The sequence below is a fragment of the Sesamum indicum genome, linkage group LG4, assembly GCF_000512975.1.
Source record: "Sesamum indicum cultivar Zhongzhi No. 13 linkage group LG4, S_indicum_v1.0, whole genome shotgun sequence".
Taxonomy (NCBI): domain Eukaryota; kingdom Viridiplantae; phylum Streptophyta; class Magnoliopsida; order Lamiales; family Pedaliaceae; genus Sesamum; species Sesamum indicum.
Genome location: NC_026148.1, coordinates 4,397,877 through 4,415,708, shown reverse-complemented (window position 1 = coordinate 4,415,708; position 17,832 = coordinate 4,397,877). Strand labels below are relative to the sequence as shown.

The 17,832-nt window shown below is 41.1% G+C and overlaps 2 protein-coding genes across 2 annotated transcripts; one reads left to right on the top strand and one right to left on the bottom strand.

Annotated features, from left to right (window-relative positions):
* LOC105159997 (ribulose-1,5 bisphosphate carboxylase/oxygenase large subunit N-methyltransferase, chloroplastic) lies at positions 7,623-11,173 on the top strand. The gene is made up of 6 exons (XM_011077236.2): positions 7,623-8,252; positions 8,356-8,384; positions 8,675-8,886; positions 9,335-9,460; positions 9,815-10,219; positions 10,454-11,173. Exons 1-6 carry the CDS (start codon positions 7,762-7,764, stop codon positions 10,667-10,669), a joined length of 1,479 nt encoding a protein of 492 aa, XP_011075538.1. The 5' UTR covers positions 7,623-7,761; the 3' UTR covers positions 10,670-11,173.
* Positions 11,648-16,738, bottom strand: LOC105159996 (uncharacterized protein At1g04910). Its single transcript, XM_011077234.2, has 8 exons — positions 16,072-16,738; positions 15,069-15,136; positions 14,901-14,989; positions 14,661-14,823; positions 13,696-13,985; positions 13,150-13,354; positions 12,200-12,357; positions 11,648-12,106 (listed from the first exon to the last, which is right to left on the bottom strand). Exons 1-8 carry the CDS (start codon positions 16,325-16,327, stop codon positions 11,833-11,835), a joined length of 1,503 nt encoding a protein of 500 aa, XP_011075536.1. The 5' UTR covers positions 16,328-16,738; the 3' UTR covers positions 11,648-11,832.

Sequence of the window (17,832 nt, the reverse complement as noted above, 5' to 3'; positions counted from 1 at the left end):
AAACAACTAATAGAAACGCGATTGCGCTTCTTCAATACTGCACGATTTAAAATGTACGACAATAAAATCGCATTAACTAATAGAAACATATTTGGTAGAGGAATGCGATCTTCTACGGCTTGTTCCATTCTTCACTCTTTGAAACAGAGCAGCCATTCTTGTTGTTGTAATGAGACTTCTTCACACGCCCCCTTCAAGTGGAACTTGTCAATAAATTGACAAACTTCAACTTGGCCAGAAGATGCACAAACTTAGGACCTGGTAATGCCTTTGTAAATATATCTGCTGGCTGTTCCCATGTAGAAATATGCCTTGGATCGATGAAGCCTTGTTTGTATTTGTCTCTCACCAATGGCAGTCGATCTCAATGTGTTTGGTCCTCTCGTGAAACACTGGATTTATTGTAATATACAGAGCAGCTTGATTATCACAAAAGAATTTAATAGGAGTAGGCACACTAACCTAAAATTCCTTCAGCAAGTTGTGTATCCATGTGAGTTCACATGTGGTAGTTCCCATGCTCCTATACGCCGCTTCTGCCGAAGATCTTGAAACTGTAGTTTGCTTCCTTGTCTTCCATGATATTAAGCAATCTCCAAGTAGAATGCAATAACCCATTAATGATCTTCGAGTGTCTTGGAGTGCTGCCAAATCAGCATCACAAAACGCTTTGAGTTCAAAGCTGTTTTGTGAGCTGAAAAATAGACCTTTGTTTAAGCTGCCTTTTAGGTATTTAACCTAGTGAATTGCTGCATTCCAATGCTCTTTACATGGTGCTTGCATGTACTGGCTCAATTGTTGAGTCGCATAGCATATATCAGGTCTAGAAAACCCCAAGCATATATCAGGGGCCCTCGAATGTGATTTTTTCATTGATGGCCTTTCACAGGCTCCTTCGATCTCTTCGTTGTTGGCCTTTCACAGGCTCCTTCTTCAATCTTTTCGTTGATGGCCTTTCACAGGCTCCTTCGATCTTTTCGTTGATGGCCTTTCACAGGCTCCTTCGATCTTGTCGTTGATGGCCTTTCACAGGCTCCTTGGGGTGCGACCTCGTCGCAATTGACGGCCTTTCACAGGCTCCTCATCCGTATTTTCTGATTTAAGCGTAAAACATCTTCAGGTTCTGGATGTTCCACGGGCGCGGCAAATTTCGGCCCTGCATGTCTTGCAGCCGATATGTCCCCTTCCTTTTGAGCTCCACTACCTTGAATGACCCTTCCCATGGTGGTTCTAGTTTGCCCACATGCTTCGAGGCTTCGACCTTTTTGAGGACAAGATCCCCTACCTAAAATTGTCGTGGTCGAATTCTTCGATCATGGCTTCTCATCATCAATCCCTTGTGGTGTAGGATCTTTGCATACGCGGTGTCTCTTCTTTCTTCGATCATGGTGAGGTCGAAGCTTCGTTCCTGCTGGTTAGTTTTAGGGTTATACATTGCGACTCTTTGGGACTCTTCTCCGATCACTGCTGGGATGATAGCTTCCGTCCCATACACCAGGCAGGATGGGGTCTCCCCTGTTGCGGTTCATGGCGTGGTCCTATAAGCCCATAGGACCCTTGGTAGTTCATCGACCCACGATCCTTTGTTCTCCAGCCGCGTTTTCAAGTGTTGGAGGATCGTTCGGTTGGTTACCTCTGTTTGTCCATTGGCTTGCGGGTTCGTAACTGCTGTGAAATGTTGTGCGATCTTGAGCTCCTTGGACCATTCCGTGATTTTTCTTCCCTGAAATTGGGTACCGTTGTCAGAAATTAAGACACGGGGCAGACCGAACCTGCAGATGATGTTTTTCCATATGAAGTTGATGACTTCTCTCTCGGATATCCTCGCGACCGCTTCCGCTTCGACCCACTTGGTGAAGTACTCCACTGCTACAATGATAAACTTTTTCTGGGCCTGTGCTAGCGGAAAAGGTCCGACGATGTCGATTCCCCATTGGTCGAACGGACAGGCTATCTTGAGAGGTTCCATCGGGGTCGCAGGTTGATGTATCAGGGTCGCATATTTTTGGCAGCTCTCACACTTCTTTACCAACTCTTTGGAATCCTTTGCCATCGTAGGCCAATAGAATCCTTGACGAATTATCTTCTGGGCCAGCGACCTCGCTCCCGAATGGTTACCACAGCTTCCTTCATGAATTTCCCGCATGACATATAGGGCTCTTTCCTCATCTAAGCACTTCAGAAGGGGTTCGTCAACTGTTCGTTTATAGAGCTTGTCCTGACAACATGGTGAATCGAGTGGCTCGAAATTTAACTCTCTTTGCAGCGATGGGGTCGGTTGGCAAGGTGCCATCTTCGAGATATTTGACGATCTCATCCTTCCATGATTTGGGTTCCGGATTGTTTGAACCTCTGCCCTGCTCGCGATGCAAGGTCGCCCTCGAACCAAGACGGTAATCTTGCGATCTCCAATTCCATCCATAGTGGCCCCAAATTTGGATAAAGCGTCTGCCTTGTCATTTTCTGTTCTAGGAACCTGCAAAACCGAACATTTGTCAAATTTTTTCATCCACTGCTGGGCGATTTCTTTGTAAGATGTCATTGTTTTCTCTCTTGTCTCATAAGTTCCTTCAATCTGCAGCGCGATTAGCTGGGAGTCCGTGAACACCTCCAAATCTTTGGCGCCTGCTTGGGAAGCGAGCTCTAGCCCCAATATGAGTGCCTCGTATTCAGCTTCATTATTGGTCATAGGGAAGGACAGGCGAGCTGCTACCTCGATCTCAATTCCCTCTGGTCCCTGGATCCATACTCCTGCTCATCCACTGTTGGCATTTGAGGCTCCGTCCACGTGCATCATCCATTTGGAGGTTCGCTCCTCGACAACCATGGGTAATTTGGGATCGCTTGCTAGTTCTATCACAAAGTCCGCTAGTATTTGCGCTTTTTGAGTCGTTCTAGATCGATACTCTATGTCATATTGCCCCAACTCTACTGTCCACTTGATCAGTCGGCCTGAAGCCTCTGGTCGCGACATTATGTGTTTCAGGGGGTAATTCGTCAGCACGATCACTTTATGCGACTGGAAGTATGGCCGTAATTTTCGGGCGGTGACCACCAACGCGAGCGCTAACTTCTCCATCTCTGAGTATCTTAACTCGGCGCCTTGGAGCATCTTACTCACATAATAGATGGGATTCTATTGACCTCCATCTTCTCTTACCAGAACCGAACTGACCGCATGCTCCGATACGCCCAGGTAAAGGAACAGTTCCTCACCCTCTTTCGGGTTTGCTAGTAGGGGGGGTTGTCAGGTACTCCTTCAGCTCTTGCAAGGCCTTCTCGCACTCCTCATTCCATTCAAAGTTTTTGGGTTTTCTCAAAACCTTGAAGAAGGGGAGACTTCTGTCTGCTGATCGCGAAATAAACCTGCCCAGGGAGGTGATTTTTCCTGCCAACTTCTGAACCTCTCTGATCGTGGTCGGGGGTCGCAGATTCATGATGGCTTGAATCTTCTCCGGGTTAGCTTCGATCCCCCGCTCGCTGACCATATATCCTAAAAACTTTCTTCCTCCTACTCCGAATGTGCATTTGTCTGGATTGAGCTTCATCCCGTACAATCTCATGATGGCAAACGCTTGAGCGAGATCTGCGAGGTGATCCTGCGACCTCTTGCTCTTTACGAGCATGTCATCCACGTACACCTCCATCGTTTTCCCAAGCAGGTCGCCGAACATCCTATTAACCAGGCGTTGGTACGTTGCTCCTTCATTCTTTAAACCAAAAGGCATTATATTATAACAATAAATTCCTTTTTCCGTAATGAAGGAGGTCTTATCTCTATCTTCCTCCGCCATGTGGATCTGGTGATACCCTTGGTAAGCATCCATCATTGAGAACATCTCGTACCCTGCTGTAGAATCCACCATGACATCGATCCGGGGCCATGGATAGGGATCCTTCGGGCACGCTTTGTTCAGATCTGTGAAATCCACGCACATTCGCCATTTCCCAGAGGATTTGGGGACAAGCACTACGTTAGACAGCCAATCAGTGTACTGGATTTCCGATACATACCCGGCTTTGAGTAGCTTGTCCACTTTCTTTCGGATGATTTCATTCTTGTCGCTCCGAATGACCTCTTCTTTTGTTGCACGGGTCGCATGGCTGGATCTACGTTTAGTCTGTGCACGATCACTTCCGGGTCGATTCCCGTGAAATCAGACGGACCCCATGCGAACACGTCCATGTTCTCCCTTAGAAATCCGATCATCGCCATCTCCCTCTCCTTCATGCTCGCACCTATCCTGGTGGTTTTGTCCGGCTCGTCAGGTGTGAGCTGCACGACCTTGTATTTCTCGCTGGGCTTCAAATGTTCGGCCTCATAGGGTCGTGGCTCAGCGTCCTCCTTGACCTTTCTCTTCTTCGCTTTGGGTTCTCCTTTCAACGATAAATTGTAGCATTTCCGAGCCTCTTTCTGATCGCATGCTACCTCTCCGACCCCGCGATCCGTTGGAAATTTCACCTTCATATGGTAGGTGGAGATGACTGCCCTGAATGAATTCAATCCTGGCCTGCCCAATATCACATTGTACGCAAATGGCGTGTCCACTACCAAAAATTTCACCATTGTAGTCCTTCGCTTCGGTTCGTCTCCCATGGACACTGGCAATTCGATCATCCCTAAGGACGTCACTTCGCTTCCACCGAATCCGACCAGTGGGGTTCTGACTGGCTCTAACCGAAGATTTTCCAAGCCCATTTTGTCGATCACACTTTTCAAGATGATATCTGCAGAACTCCCACTATCTACCAAGACTTTATGAACTGTGAAATTTGCTATGTCGAGTCTGATGACGATCGGGTCGTTCATCTCCCCAGTCTCTTCTGGTTTATCAGAACTGTTGAAGGAAATGGCTTCCTCTTCCTCAACCTACAGCACGAACTCTCTCCCTCTGCTCGAATTCCTGGTCCGTGCGTACCTCTTCCTGTCTCTGTTCGAATTGTTTGAGCTAGAGCCCCCCGCGATCGTGTAGATTACCCCTTTGGTTGGCGCATTATTTCCGGTGGCTGGGGCATGTGTCGACCTCGAGGGCCCAGGGTTCCGATCTCGGCTCCTCGACCTACTCCTCCTAGTCTCCTCCCTGCCTGTTTTGCAATTATAAGGGACTCGATCTCTGAAGTACCCCTGCCTCACTAATCTCTCAATTTCATCTTTTAGTTGGAAGCACTCTTCCGTGTTGTGTCCCCTCTCCCGGTGGAACCTGCAGTATTTGTTAGAGAATTTTTTGGAGGGGGTATACCTGGTGTGTCTTGGCCATTTGAGAACATCAGCATTCTCGACCATCGTCAACGCCTTTTCCCGTGACATCGGCAACGGGGTGTAATTGTGGTATTTGGGAATGTACTTGAGTTCTTTTGTCTTCTCCTGCTTCTGCTTACTTCCTCCCGCCTCTCGCGCGTCGTTCGATCTTCGGTACGATTGTTCTCGCTCCCTCCGCACATAATCCTTCATCGCATTCATCTCCTCCTCATCGATGTATTTTTGAGCTAGAGCCATCAGCTGTTCGGCATCTCCTGGCGGGTCGCGTGCGAGTGCGGATGCGAATGGGCCCTTCTTCAATCCATGGATCAGGATACTAACCATCATATCAATACGCAGATCTTGGATTTCTATCATTTCGTTGTTGAATCTTCCCACGAAACTTTTCAATGTCTCATCATCTCTCTGCCGTATGGTGAAGAGGTGGGTGGCAGATCTCTTTTGCTTTCTTCGACTCGCGAAGTGGAAAGAGAATTTTTTGACCAATTGTTCATGCGACTCAATGCTCCCTCTAGGTAGGTTGGTAAACCACTCTTGCGTTTTTCCCGTCAGCGTAGTAGCGAATAACTTAGCCATGATGGGCCCTGGCTGCCCGTATAAGTTCATCACCATGTCAAAGGCCGCCACATGCTCATATGGATCCTTAGTTCCATCATACCTCGGCAGCTCAGGTACCCTGAACCCCGGTTCCACCACTTGGACCAAGATGTCATTGCAGAAGGGTGAATTTTTATTGTGCGCGATTATTTCCCCTCGCTTCTTTAGTTCGTCTATTTGTTTATTGAGGCTTTCTATCTGCTTCCCAACACTCTCTACCTCTGCATGCGAAATTACTGGTTCCCTTCTCTTTGCGCGACCGTGACTGCTAGAGTCGGCGTCGGATGCCGCTGGTCGCTTGCTACGGTGCTCTTGTTCGCCCTGCACCCTTGACTCCTTTAGTGGTTCGACATTCTCGAATAACTGCCTCCTTGCTGTTTCTTTGACTAGAGGCGTCGCGGTCCTTCTTTCGTACTCCACGATTGCCTTCCGACTGGCTTCGTTTATCATTCTCTGTAACTCATCTGGAGTTCTCCTTGATGAACCTTCCATAACTATTAAGAGATTCTCAGCGTTTCCCACAGACGGCGCCAACTGATCCGGGTCGAATTATTCGATCTCCTGAGACGATCTCACTACAGATGAACTAACTCTTCCGAACCAGATTTTGGGTTCCCTGAGAATAAAACACGAACCGTGAGCTCGTCGGGCACGTCCCCGACAATGACCCTCCAACGCTCAAGTTAGGTTGATCGAGAGAAATGTATGCGATCTCAAAGTTCGAGCTCAATTAATGCATAACAGTTACTTTATTTATGGCGTATCGGGGTCTATTTATAGAACACAGCTGTACGTCAAGTACTAGGCCACGTGGCCTTATCTTATCGGTGTGTGTTCTAATCGAACGGCTGTCATTGTCCGGGTCTTCGGTCAGTCTGTGCGATCCGGGTCGGGTCCTCCGCGACCCGCCCGCTATAAAACACACGGATCCTGATCGCGTAATGACTAAAATACCCTTAATGAAGGTTAGTTTGGTCTTTTCGCAGGGGTGGCATGCGTATACCCATCAAAGTGGAAGGTGCAATACAAGCTCTCTCTTGTCGCCCATTGCCCCCCAATCCTTCCCTTGTCGCCACCTCCCACCCCATCCCCCTTTTCCATCGCCACCCCCCTTTCCCCATTCCCCGTCATCGCGACCCCTCCCGATTCCCTCGGCCCAGTCGTCACCACTCCATTCATCCCTTCCAATAGCTCGGCCTCCCCCTCCAGTGGTGGTTGTCATTGTTGTCCCCCTCCCTCCAGCCCCTCTCTCTCTATATATATTACACACACATTTATGTGTGTGTATATATTTAATATATTACATATGTATTTTGAATTAAATTTTATATAAAATATGTATTATTTAAATATACAATTAAATTTGTATCGTTGATTGAAATTAAGTAAAATCTAGACCATTAATATTTCAATCAAATTTCAACCTTAAATTCAAATCTATTCCAATGTTTATAAATAATGCAAATGTCATTTTATAAAAGAAAAAATATTTCAAAAAATATAGAAAGCGTGTTTAACACTCACAACCACGTAGGGTTTTTTTGCTTCATTTTTTAAAATATATGAGAGTAAATTATTGTTTATTTTCTCACATAAGGATAAATTATTATTTTTAATATTGCAGAGGGTAAAATATATTTAACCTGAGAAAAGTATGAGGGACAAAATTTAAATAAGTGGCATAATTGAGGGGCTAAAATGATATTTATCCAAAAACTAATATTAGCATGCAGACAGCCATCACAGGAAAAGGTTTATCCATAACCAGAAGCTATTAAATGTAGTATCTCCAACAACCTCATCTAGCAACTGTCAGTTCCCCGCCCCACCCATACTTCACACTCCACTACGACCATATACGCAGAGCAAAAGCGAAAAGAAGAGAGAAACAGAAGAAAATAATAATGGCGTCTCTGTTCGCTGTCCAGCCTCCAACTCCCTCTTCAATCCTCAAAACCCCAGGAACAAACAACTTCTTGAAAACAAACCCAACTCTTCATCATTTCAAGAAAAGATCGTTCTCTTTGAATTCAGTCCTATCAACAGAAACTGACCCAAATATCCCACAAACAGTTCAGAGGTTCTGGCAATGGCTGAAAGATGAAGGGGTGGTCTCATCCAAGACCCCGGTGAAGCCTGGGATTGTGACCGAAGGCCTCGGACTGGTAGCCACGAGGAATATTGGTAGAAACGAGGTTGTATTGGAGGTGCCCAAGAGGTTCTGGATTAATCAGGATGCAGCTGCAGCCTCAGAGATTGGCAGCATTTGCTCTGGATTGAAGCCCTTCATTGCTGTTGCTTTGTTTTTGCTGAGCGAGAAGTTTAAGGGGGAAGAGTCTAAGTGGAAATATTATATTGATGTTCTTCCTGAGAGTACTAATTCTACTATATATTGGTGGGTCTACCTCAAAATTCATTCTTGTTTGTGTTTATCATCTTTTTCTTTTTAATCTTATTTTGTTTTGATAACCATTGTTTTGCGTTCTACTCCAGTGCAGGTCAGAAGAGGAGCTTCTTGAGATTCAGGGTCAGTATTTTATCTTGATTGCATCATTCGGTTCTTGGAAAAACAAAATTGATGGCAATTTGTCCATCTTCTTAATATTGAAAGCTGTACATATTCGTTGAGTCATATGCTGTGGGCCTTTGTTTGATATATTATGGAAAACAAAGTTAGTTTTCTTAGCTGGATAGGATTCTTGAGTTATAAGTGGTTAGTGGGACTTAATGTATGAGATGAGTTATTGTTCAATTTCTATGATAACTTCGCTATCCGGCACTGTAATCAGAATCTCTAATTGTTCTGAAGTCCTGCAGGAACTCAACTGTTGAGCACTACATTGGGTGTGAAAGAGTTTGTCCAGAATGAGTTTCTTAAAGTAGAAGAAGAAGTCATACTCCCAAACAAGCAGCTTTTTCCTTTTCCTTTAACATTGGATGATTTCTTTTGGGCATTTGGAATACTCAGATCAAGGGCATTTTCCCGTCTTCGTAATCAAAATCTTGTTGTTATCCCCTTCGCCGACTTGGTATAGTCTTGAGTACTTGCTTTTACTTTCTATATCTGTAACTCCAAAAGCTTCAATGAGAAACTAAATAAGCAGCTAAACATCTTAATTTCCTAGCTAGGGAAAATTGGTTAATATCAAGAAGCCTGACAGTTGTAGTATCGGCATAACTGAATTTGAACACAAACCTCAGCTACCTTTTCTGCTATCTTAATATCAAGCTTGTGTATTGGCATGATGATAGCTGATGCCAATTGCCACATGCTGAAGTTTTTCTATATTTTGGCAGTGATTGAAAACAAATACTTCTCTAGTGCTGACTTTAGTTTGAGTTTTCACTAAGAAATATGTATTGGACTAGCGGTCTGAGAAGCGGTTTAGGACTACTATTGGTAAACCGTAATCTCCCTAACTTGGTCTATGAATTCCTTGGTCAACGCGCTTGATTGGATCTTTTTGTATGCATCAGATCAACCACAGTGCTAAAGTTACCACTGAGGATCATGCTCATGAAGTTAGAGGACCAGCAGGTCTATTCTCATGGGATTATCTGTTTCAATTAAGGAGCCCATTATCTCTTAAGGCTGGTGAGCAGGTAAACTTCATTACTATATCTCGAGTAATAAATTTAGGCCACTTGTAAAACATCGAAGACCAGCTTTGATGCAGAAAGCTATCGTGGTCGCCCTGTCATTTTGTGCTTGTAATCCTTTTAACATGATCTATTCACAAAGCTAGAAGAAAATACTACATAAATTTTCATGGCAATAGAACTCAAAATTGTGTTCGTTTCCTTTCTCTGGCTTTTGTTCTTGAAGTGATTTTCTGTCATAAAAAATTATTTGCAAACCATGGGTCCAACTAGACAGTATCAAGTTTAAGTTGAAGGGTCCCAAGTTCCAAACTTGGAATTGGGGATACTGAAACAGAAAATTATTCATTTTGGCAGGTTTTCATCCAATATGATATAAAGAAAAGTAACGCGGATATGGCTCTAGACTATGGGTTCATCGAATCAAATTCAGATCGTGATGCATTCACATTAACACTGGAAATATCAGAGTCGGATGAATTTTTCGCTGACAAGTTGGATATAGCTGAGTCAAATGGTTTAGAAGAAACTGCTTACTTTGATATCAAGTATGGCCAACCTCTTCCGACGGCTATGCTTCCCTATCTGCGGCTCGTAGCACTTGGAGGATCTGATGCTTTCCTCCTGGAGTCAATTTTCAGAAACTCAATTTGGGGCTTCCTTGAACTGCCTATTAGCCGTGCCAATGAGGAACTCATATGTAAAGTAGTCCGCAGTGCATGCAAATCTGCACTATCTGGCTATCCCACCACCATTGAAGAGGTAACCTTGTTCTTGATTTATGTTGGATTATAATGACTTCTTCATTTGTTTCATCAATATATTTCACTGAGGAGAGAAGAAAATATCACTTCACTAGAACTAGCATTTCCTATGACCTTTTTCATGTTTCTGACATTGTGATTGGTTAATGATGAAACAGTAGATCTTTGCCATATAGTTTTCCTAATAATACATGGTTGTTCTTCAAGCACTTCTTAAGAAATCAACTTGCAGGATGAAAAGCTGAAGGAGGAAGGAAATCTCAGTCCAAGGCTTGAAATAGCAGTTGGGATAAGAATCGGAGAGAAGAAGGTATTGCAGCAAATTGATGATATCTTCAGGGAGAGGGAGTCAGAATTAGACTTACTCGAATATTACCAAGAAAGAAGGCTGAAAGATCTTGGTCTAGTTGGGGAGCAAGGTGAAATAATCTTCTGGGAGCCTAAATAGAATTCTGCTAAGTGCTGAGCTTCCTCATGGATCTGAATTCCTATGGTTCTTGAAATGGCGTGTGATATATTCCTCTACCACGATTGGTTAAGGATTTTTCAAGTGATGAAAAAGATAAACTTCCACCACACCCTCCGAGAACATCCAAAGGGATGGGTATTTGTCACGTTCCAGACTGGCAAAATTTCTGTCAGTTCGACTTTTGCACTACTCCGTCTGGGCAACAACTTTTGGTTCATTAAGCTTCCTTCTTGTTTGGAAATTGTGGTTCTAGTAGGGATTTCAGACTAATATTTGCTTCATATGGTAATGCATCCAACTTAGTAAAGGAAATGCAGTTCAAATCTTTCATTCACTGCATGTTGCTGCTCTAGTCCCTGATTTTGATTTGATATTCGGGGACGAAGTTCATTAACTGCTTCAGTTTTTATTACCTGACTGATGCCTTAACTTTGAATTTAGGATGTGTTTATAATGAGTAAATGGATATGTCTTGTTGAGGAAACACCAGGGATTCAAAGATTTGCCTTGCTTTCATTACTTCTGAGCTCATCCATTCTCCTTTAGATGATAAGAGAAATGCAAGAATACTGAGACAGCAGAATCTGTCTGATTACATCAGAATCTGGTCTACATATCTGGCAACTTTTGAGTTTGTTCCAATTTTTACCATATTCTTTACAAGCAAAAAGACCAATCTAAAACCAAGAATTTGAGCGAAAATTAAACCACCTTCAGCTCCAGAAATCACTTCCCATGAATAGGTTAATTCTGCACGTTACTTGCCATGATACAAATAATGAGGCAGCTTTTGTATAAATAGCTAAGGAATCATGCTAAGTACAGAGCTCAGCTGCAACAGCAGAAGAAAACAAATGCCTATGAACAAAATAAATGAAGTCATTTTTCAACATCCGATTTTCATGTAATTTCTTTACTTTTCAAGCAATTAATTGCAGAACCCATAAATGCGCGAAGACCACATTTCACCGCCCGGTTGACAAAGTGGACATCTTGCTATTTCCTCAGAGCTTGTTCAGCATTCTGCCAAATCCAAGCCTTTTGCTTATTGTAGTGGCGTCGTTTCTTTCAGTCCACGACCCACCAAACACACTCTGACCGTGGTACAAATATGTGAGGAAATCCTGCTTTTGCGGGCACATTTACTGGAATGCAGTTGTATTTCCAGGGCCCAATAAGTCACCGCAACTTGTGCTATCGCACAGGCATTCTTGAGGATTTGCATAGAAATAATCTTCTTCTTTAGGCTTGTCTGCAATAACCCTACGGAGAGTTGGCTGTCCCATTCTTCTCTCATGAGCCAGCCTAACAGCAACTGAAAACCCATCCCATGAGAGATTTCCATTCTGATGTAAATCCAACAATTCAACAAGCCTTCGGCGATCTAGTTGGATGGTCTTTTTGAATCCTCGAAACCTGCAAAGATCAGATAAAAAATACCTGAAATGTATTTTTCTGGCAGATTAGCCTAGTTAAAAGTATACAACTCTTAAAAGTTTGTGCTGGTACCTACGATGACCTTCAACAACTCTTGCCATGTTCCCATCATAAGTGGGAATAAAGATATTACTGGCAACAGAAACCATAAAATCTAGTGCTGCCATTTGAGATGAATGATTCTGGAACTGGCGCAAATCATCAGGATCCAGCAGCATTTCCTTTTTCAGCTGAACCACAGCATAAGTAAGATATTAGAAAAAGAGCAATACAATACGAACAAAGTGGCAAAAAGAAAAAAACAACATTGAAGAGATCAACATCATCAAAATTCCCAATGCATAGTCAGTTTCTTGATCTTGTATTCAATTTGGTACTTAATGTGCAGTCCAACTAGCCTTAATACAAAGATGCTGGAAGAAGGAAGAAGACTGATGTGCCATCCCTAGATTAATTTATTTGAAAACTTGTAAATCTTCTAAAACATAAATACTCACCGTTCCACAGACCTGATGACAAAGATAGCCACCTTTGTTGATTTTGAACATAAAATATATAATAGCTGTCCTAGTTTTTTGTTCAACATTTTGGAAACAGAAAATCTGGCTTGTAATCGTAAAACCACCACACCTTTAGAACAAAGCATTATGCTCTGATAAATAATTGCTTCTTCGCTTCATGTTCAAAAAAATATTCCCTGTTCCACAGCACGTGTAAAAATTCCCAACCAGAAGCATCAGCAGGTACCTGCTCTGGTATTTTCCAGCCCAATGATTCACTCTTTGGCAACCAGGTATGTTGGTTAAGGATCTTTAACAAAAAAGATTTTTTGTGAAGATTGTGTTCTCTCATTACAAGAAATACTTATAATATTTGTCAGATAGCTAGATAATCTATTATTCGCAGAGGGTCACACAGAACAAGCAGTTCCTGCTAATTATTTCTCCTAACAGATTTGAGCACACGCACATTTAGATAGGTACACAGAGAAGGACATAAAGATACAGTAACCACTGACTCACAATCCTTGGAAAGGCAGCTCTTAGTGCTGCAAGTCTCCTTTCACCACCATAGATCTCACCAGATGCAATATAGATCTGTGTCTCCTTGTCAAAACCCAATGCTTGTAAAATCAAAGCCATTTCCTCTGGGGTAAGAGGACACAAGCCATTTGATCTTTTCTCTTCGGATACTATCTCTTTCTCCCTCCACCAAGGAAATGCATACCTGAACCAGAAAAATAAAGTGAAGAAATGGAAAACAGAAAGACTTGATCCTACTAAAAGAACGAGGGAAGGGGATTGGAGCTATTAAGCTGCCAATCTCAGCTGGAGAAAAATTGCAAGGATGAGTTAAGAACCTAAAACACCCAACAAAAAGGAAAGATACTTATTAACTTCACACATTAAGTTTCCTTAGTGTTAAAGCATTGCAAGTAATGGTGATACTGTCATCCCAAAACTAAGAACAGTTTGATTTCTTATACCATGGAACGGAGAATTAATAAACCAACATATTATTCTCACATGATACATTAATTTATAACTGAGTTTCTTCATGCAAATTACCTCAGTCTTTTGAGCTCCTCGGCTTCCTCTATACTGCAGCCATGAGTGCAACCGGAGAAAGCCAACATATCCATCTCATATCTCAAATGCAAAGCTAAATAGGGTCCCTTCTGCTGAATAATGCGAACCAACTTGTTTCCCAGTGCCTCGATCTCAGGTGTAAACTTTAGTGCCTGAAAATTGACACGGCACCTGAGCCTCTGAAGATCCAGAGAAATCCCATTGTTAGCCAGACGTGAATCTGTTCGGTTGAAGTGTAACACCTTGTGCTTATCAAAGAGAGGCAGAATCTGCAAGGTGGATTGAAAACTGAACAAATGTCCAACATAATTCCAATCAATAAAAGGGGTAATCAAAGTGGAGTATCCTGTCAGAAGTTATATCCTAAAGTAGCAAGTGTAAGATATACTCATTCTGTTTAGGTTTCAAAGTGATCTCAATTATGATAAAGCAATTGTGGACACTGTTCCTAATCCTTAGATGGACCACTCCTCTTCACCATATATGATATTCAACCATACTCCTGAATCTTATTCGCATCTTCAGAATTTTCTTTTTCCGATTCAATGATTAGTCATCAATCTTCCTATATTTTAGAACCAAAAGCTACTTGTCATCTCTCTAACCTTACAAACACACATAATTACCAAGTCAATTGTTATTTCTAGATAGATGCCAAACATCCAGGTCAAATAGTGCTTCTTGTAAGATTGTGGCAAATAAGCAGATATACTACTGAATGGTGCACAAATGAAATGCTTTCATAAAAAATTCTCATCAAATTATATTTCCCTATCTTATACTTATCTTGAAGTGTAAGAGTTAGAAATTCACTTTTCAAATATTAGTTACAATTTGCAGGTTAGTAAAAAGTGAAGCATAAGATAGAATTTTTGTTTTTCTAATATTTCATTTTGTAATAGTATTCCTGTGAAGACATTTTGGTGGAAATACAACTAGCAGACCTGTTGCAAGTAGTACTGCTCATTTGACCAGCTAACAGGAGGCATTACAAGTGGTTGATATCCATATCGCAGGCCAAACCTCTTCGGCAACCTCTTGATAATTCGCACTTCATCTCTTAATGAATCAATAAAATGTTGCACATCGAAAATATCCTCAAAATTGCTGCATGTTAAACCGCTTCAATTCAAAATGCATAAACGGAAAGGGCATTATCAAATACTTCGTTTCACTTTAAGTACCTAGGATCAGCCCAAAATGATGTCTTATCAAGCTCTGGAACGACCAATGTAAGATTTAATAGCCGTGCAACAGTTACCATGTCACAAATCTGAATGTCCGAAGGTGCTAAATTAGACAAAGTGAAACATAAATAGTTAGACAAGGACGAGACAGATATTAATACCAACCGCAGAGCGCATTTGATTCAAGCCACCATTGCAAGAGACTTTGAGAAAGCCATTACTCGTATAATTCCCTGCAAATTGTCATTAGTTTATAGTTTGAGTGTTAATATCACAATTTTATCTGTATGACATCTCAAGTACACTTGTAAAATTTCACTGACAATTATTATTGCGTCTACCATCCTCAAGAAGACCATAAAAGAGTGCAAGGATTAAGATAGATAACACCATATTTCCTCTAGAAGATGAAGGCAGTTCCTCGACATAAACTAGTAAAAAATCATCAACGAAAAATTTGAAGGATAGGTTTAATATTCAGTTCCATTGTGTAACATGAAAACTCTTATTTCCTTTTTGTTTTTTTTGGTTTCATACACAATAGACTAAAAGGACCCCTTTCAATTATCACTTTTCTCACCAAAATCCAAGGAACAAACAGAAATTTTTATTAGTGGGCTGATAATCTCGACGAGATACTAAACTAACGTACCCACCCACCCCCTGCAGACCCAAGACAGAATCCGCATCAGGGTGCATATGAAACAGAATAAATAAGAATGGTAATGTAGCAAGCATGATACCACATAATAAGCTTCCAGCAATTCCCCAGAACATTTAAAATCCTATTATCTCCACCATGTCAAAGTTTTACCCATTTTACATGCATGAATCACTCATTCCAGAAAGTATATTCTCAAACTACTAAAACCGAAAAGATTGGAGAGAAAGATTGCGCGAATAGCATCAAACAACCCATGATGCGCCTTTCCTGGAGAAAACTGCAACCAATTACAGTGATTCTGCATACAAGCATAGCATCCTCCAGAAACATTCTTCCCGTTACACAACATCACACTCCTTTTTTCCAATTGCAATTAATCAACCTACATCACTCTACATTCTCAATTACTCCGTAGCAAGCAACTCGGATTCAGAAAAGCACCGTCAATTAATCAACAAAGAACCACCACTGCTACAGAAATTACATCTAGAAGAGGCTACTTACTAGCCGGAACGAGTGGCGGAGGCGAAGAAGGCATTGATCCCTCTTGATGGGCAGACATTTTCGTGAATCCCGGAAATCCAGTAAGCAAGCGAGGATGCCAGAGCTCCCCAACTGCCACCAGTTGAACCAAACAAGTCCATATCAGTATGCTAGAACAAACCCTAATAAACCAAACTTGTAATCTCGTCCTCTGTATCACCGCCCCCTGCAATGGCAGCAATTTCTCCGCACCTCTCTCTGATCTAATCGCCTCCATTTAAGCCTCATTTCCACCGCCAACAATTCATCTTCATACAATATCACCACTATAACCTAAATTCTAACGCAGCAAAATTGATCTTTACACACAAAAACAAGCATAATTCAAGCGTGTCTACAAATTGCAATGCGAGTTGCGTTAGAGATTCAAAATTTAGGGTGCATTGGTGGGTTTCAACGAAAACCCATCAGCTGAAAAAACTTGATTTACCAATCAAACAAAAGAAAAACAATAAAACTAATTTCAATCTTTTTAAATCCGGAAACAGATTGAAGAAATGAGATCCCAAAGCAGAGACAGAAAAAATGGGGAATCTCTACGGAGCCGTGAATTTCACGAGGGAAAACGCATCTAAATTAAATAAGGAGTAATTTTCACGGAATTCTGCTTTAAAAAAATCGCCAATCTCTAAACAATATTAGGCTACGCCCCCTATTCATGTATCGGTACAGTATAATAAATTCAATGTGTACATTAACTTTTCTTATAAAATAATTTAAATAAATAGTAATACTTCCTAATTTAAGGGATAATTACACTCTTTTTCCCTAAAATTTAATGTAATTGTATATAAATCTTTTTTATTTGAAAAATTACATCTGGCACTCATGAACTTTGCTTTCGTCTAACAAATAATTCTTTTCATTAGTTAAAATTAATCGAATTTACTGATATTAATAAAATAATAAAAAAAATCTATATTTACCTTCGATTGACTTATTACTAACTTATTACACGTCAAATAAATCTTTTTATGATCAAATTATCATTGTACGTCTTCACGCGTTAATGTATGTGAATAGGTATATCTCCACAGGTACTTTAGTTCAAAACAAATTATTTGACCTGTAATAAATCAATCAAGGGTAAAATAATTAATTTTTTTTATTAACATCAGTAAGTACGAGAGTTTTGACCAATTGAGTGATTTATTTATTAGACGAAAGTAAACCTCAAGGGTGTTAGATGTAAATTTCAAACCACAGGCGATCAACGTATAATTATATCGAATCTCAGAAGATGAGAGTGTAATCATCCCTAAACTTAAACAAAAACGTATAAATTTTAAAAAATGCCGAATCGTCTAAATAAAGAGATATTTACATAAAATTTTAACGATAAATCATGAAATCAGAAGTACTATTCTTTTAAAACAAAGGCATATCATAATAGCCAAAGTGTACATATTTGATCGTCTTTGAGTACAAAAACAACTCGACAAACTTTGCTTTTTAAAACATACGCAGATCGATTTTTGTGTAATAATCGGTTCAATTTATAAAAAAATGGTAAAAAAAAATTGCAAATTAACTATAAAAAAAAAGTACTATTTAGTTTTGAGCAAAATGGGATTTATTTTTTTCTTGTAAATTTTTTGGGCTTTATGTTTTGTTCCTCAGTTTGATGGTTTGGACAATGAAAGTTTGATTGTTTGGTGGGGAAATGATGATAGAGACCTTTTTGATTTTATTAATAGCATAATTTGTATGTGATTAGTAGTA

Bases quoted from the DNA above. Each gene is read 5' to 3' on its own strand.
- LOC105159997 (XM_011077236.2), top strand. From the start codon at position 7,762: ATGGCGTCTCTGTTCGCTGTCCAGCCTCCAACTCCCTCTTCAATCCTC. The intron at 9,461-9,814 runs GTAAACTTCATT...TCATTTTGGCAG, and splicing joins CTCTTAAGGCTGGTGAGCAG to GTTTTCATCCAATATGATAT. The intron at 10,220-10,453 runs GTAACCTTGTTC...ATCAACTTGCAG, and splicing joins ATCCCACCACCATTGAAGAG to GATGAAAAGCTGAAGGAGGA.
- LOC105159996 (XM_011077234.2), bottom strand. From the start codon at position 16,327: ATGGAGGCGATTAGATCAGAGAGAGGTGCGGAGAAATTGCTGCCATTG. The intron at 15,137-16,071 runs GTAAGTAGCCTC...GACAATTTGCAG, and splicing joins TCCGCCACTCGTTCCGGCTA to GGAATTATACGAGTAATGGC. The intron at 12,358-13,149 runs GTGAGTCAGTGG...GCTGTGGTTCAG, and splicing joins GAGCTGCCTTTCCAAGGATT to CTGAAAAAGGAAATGCTGCT.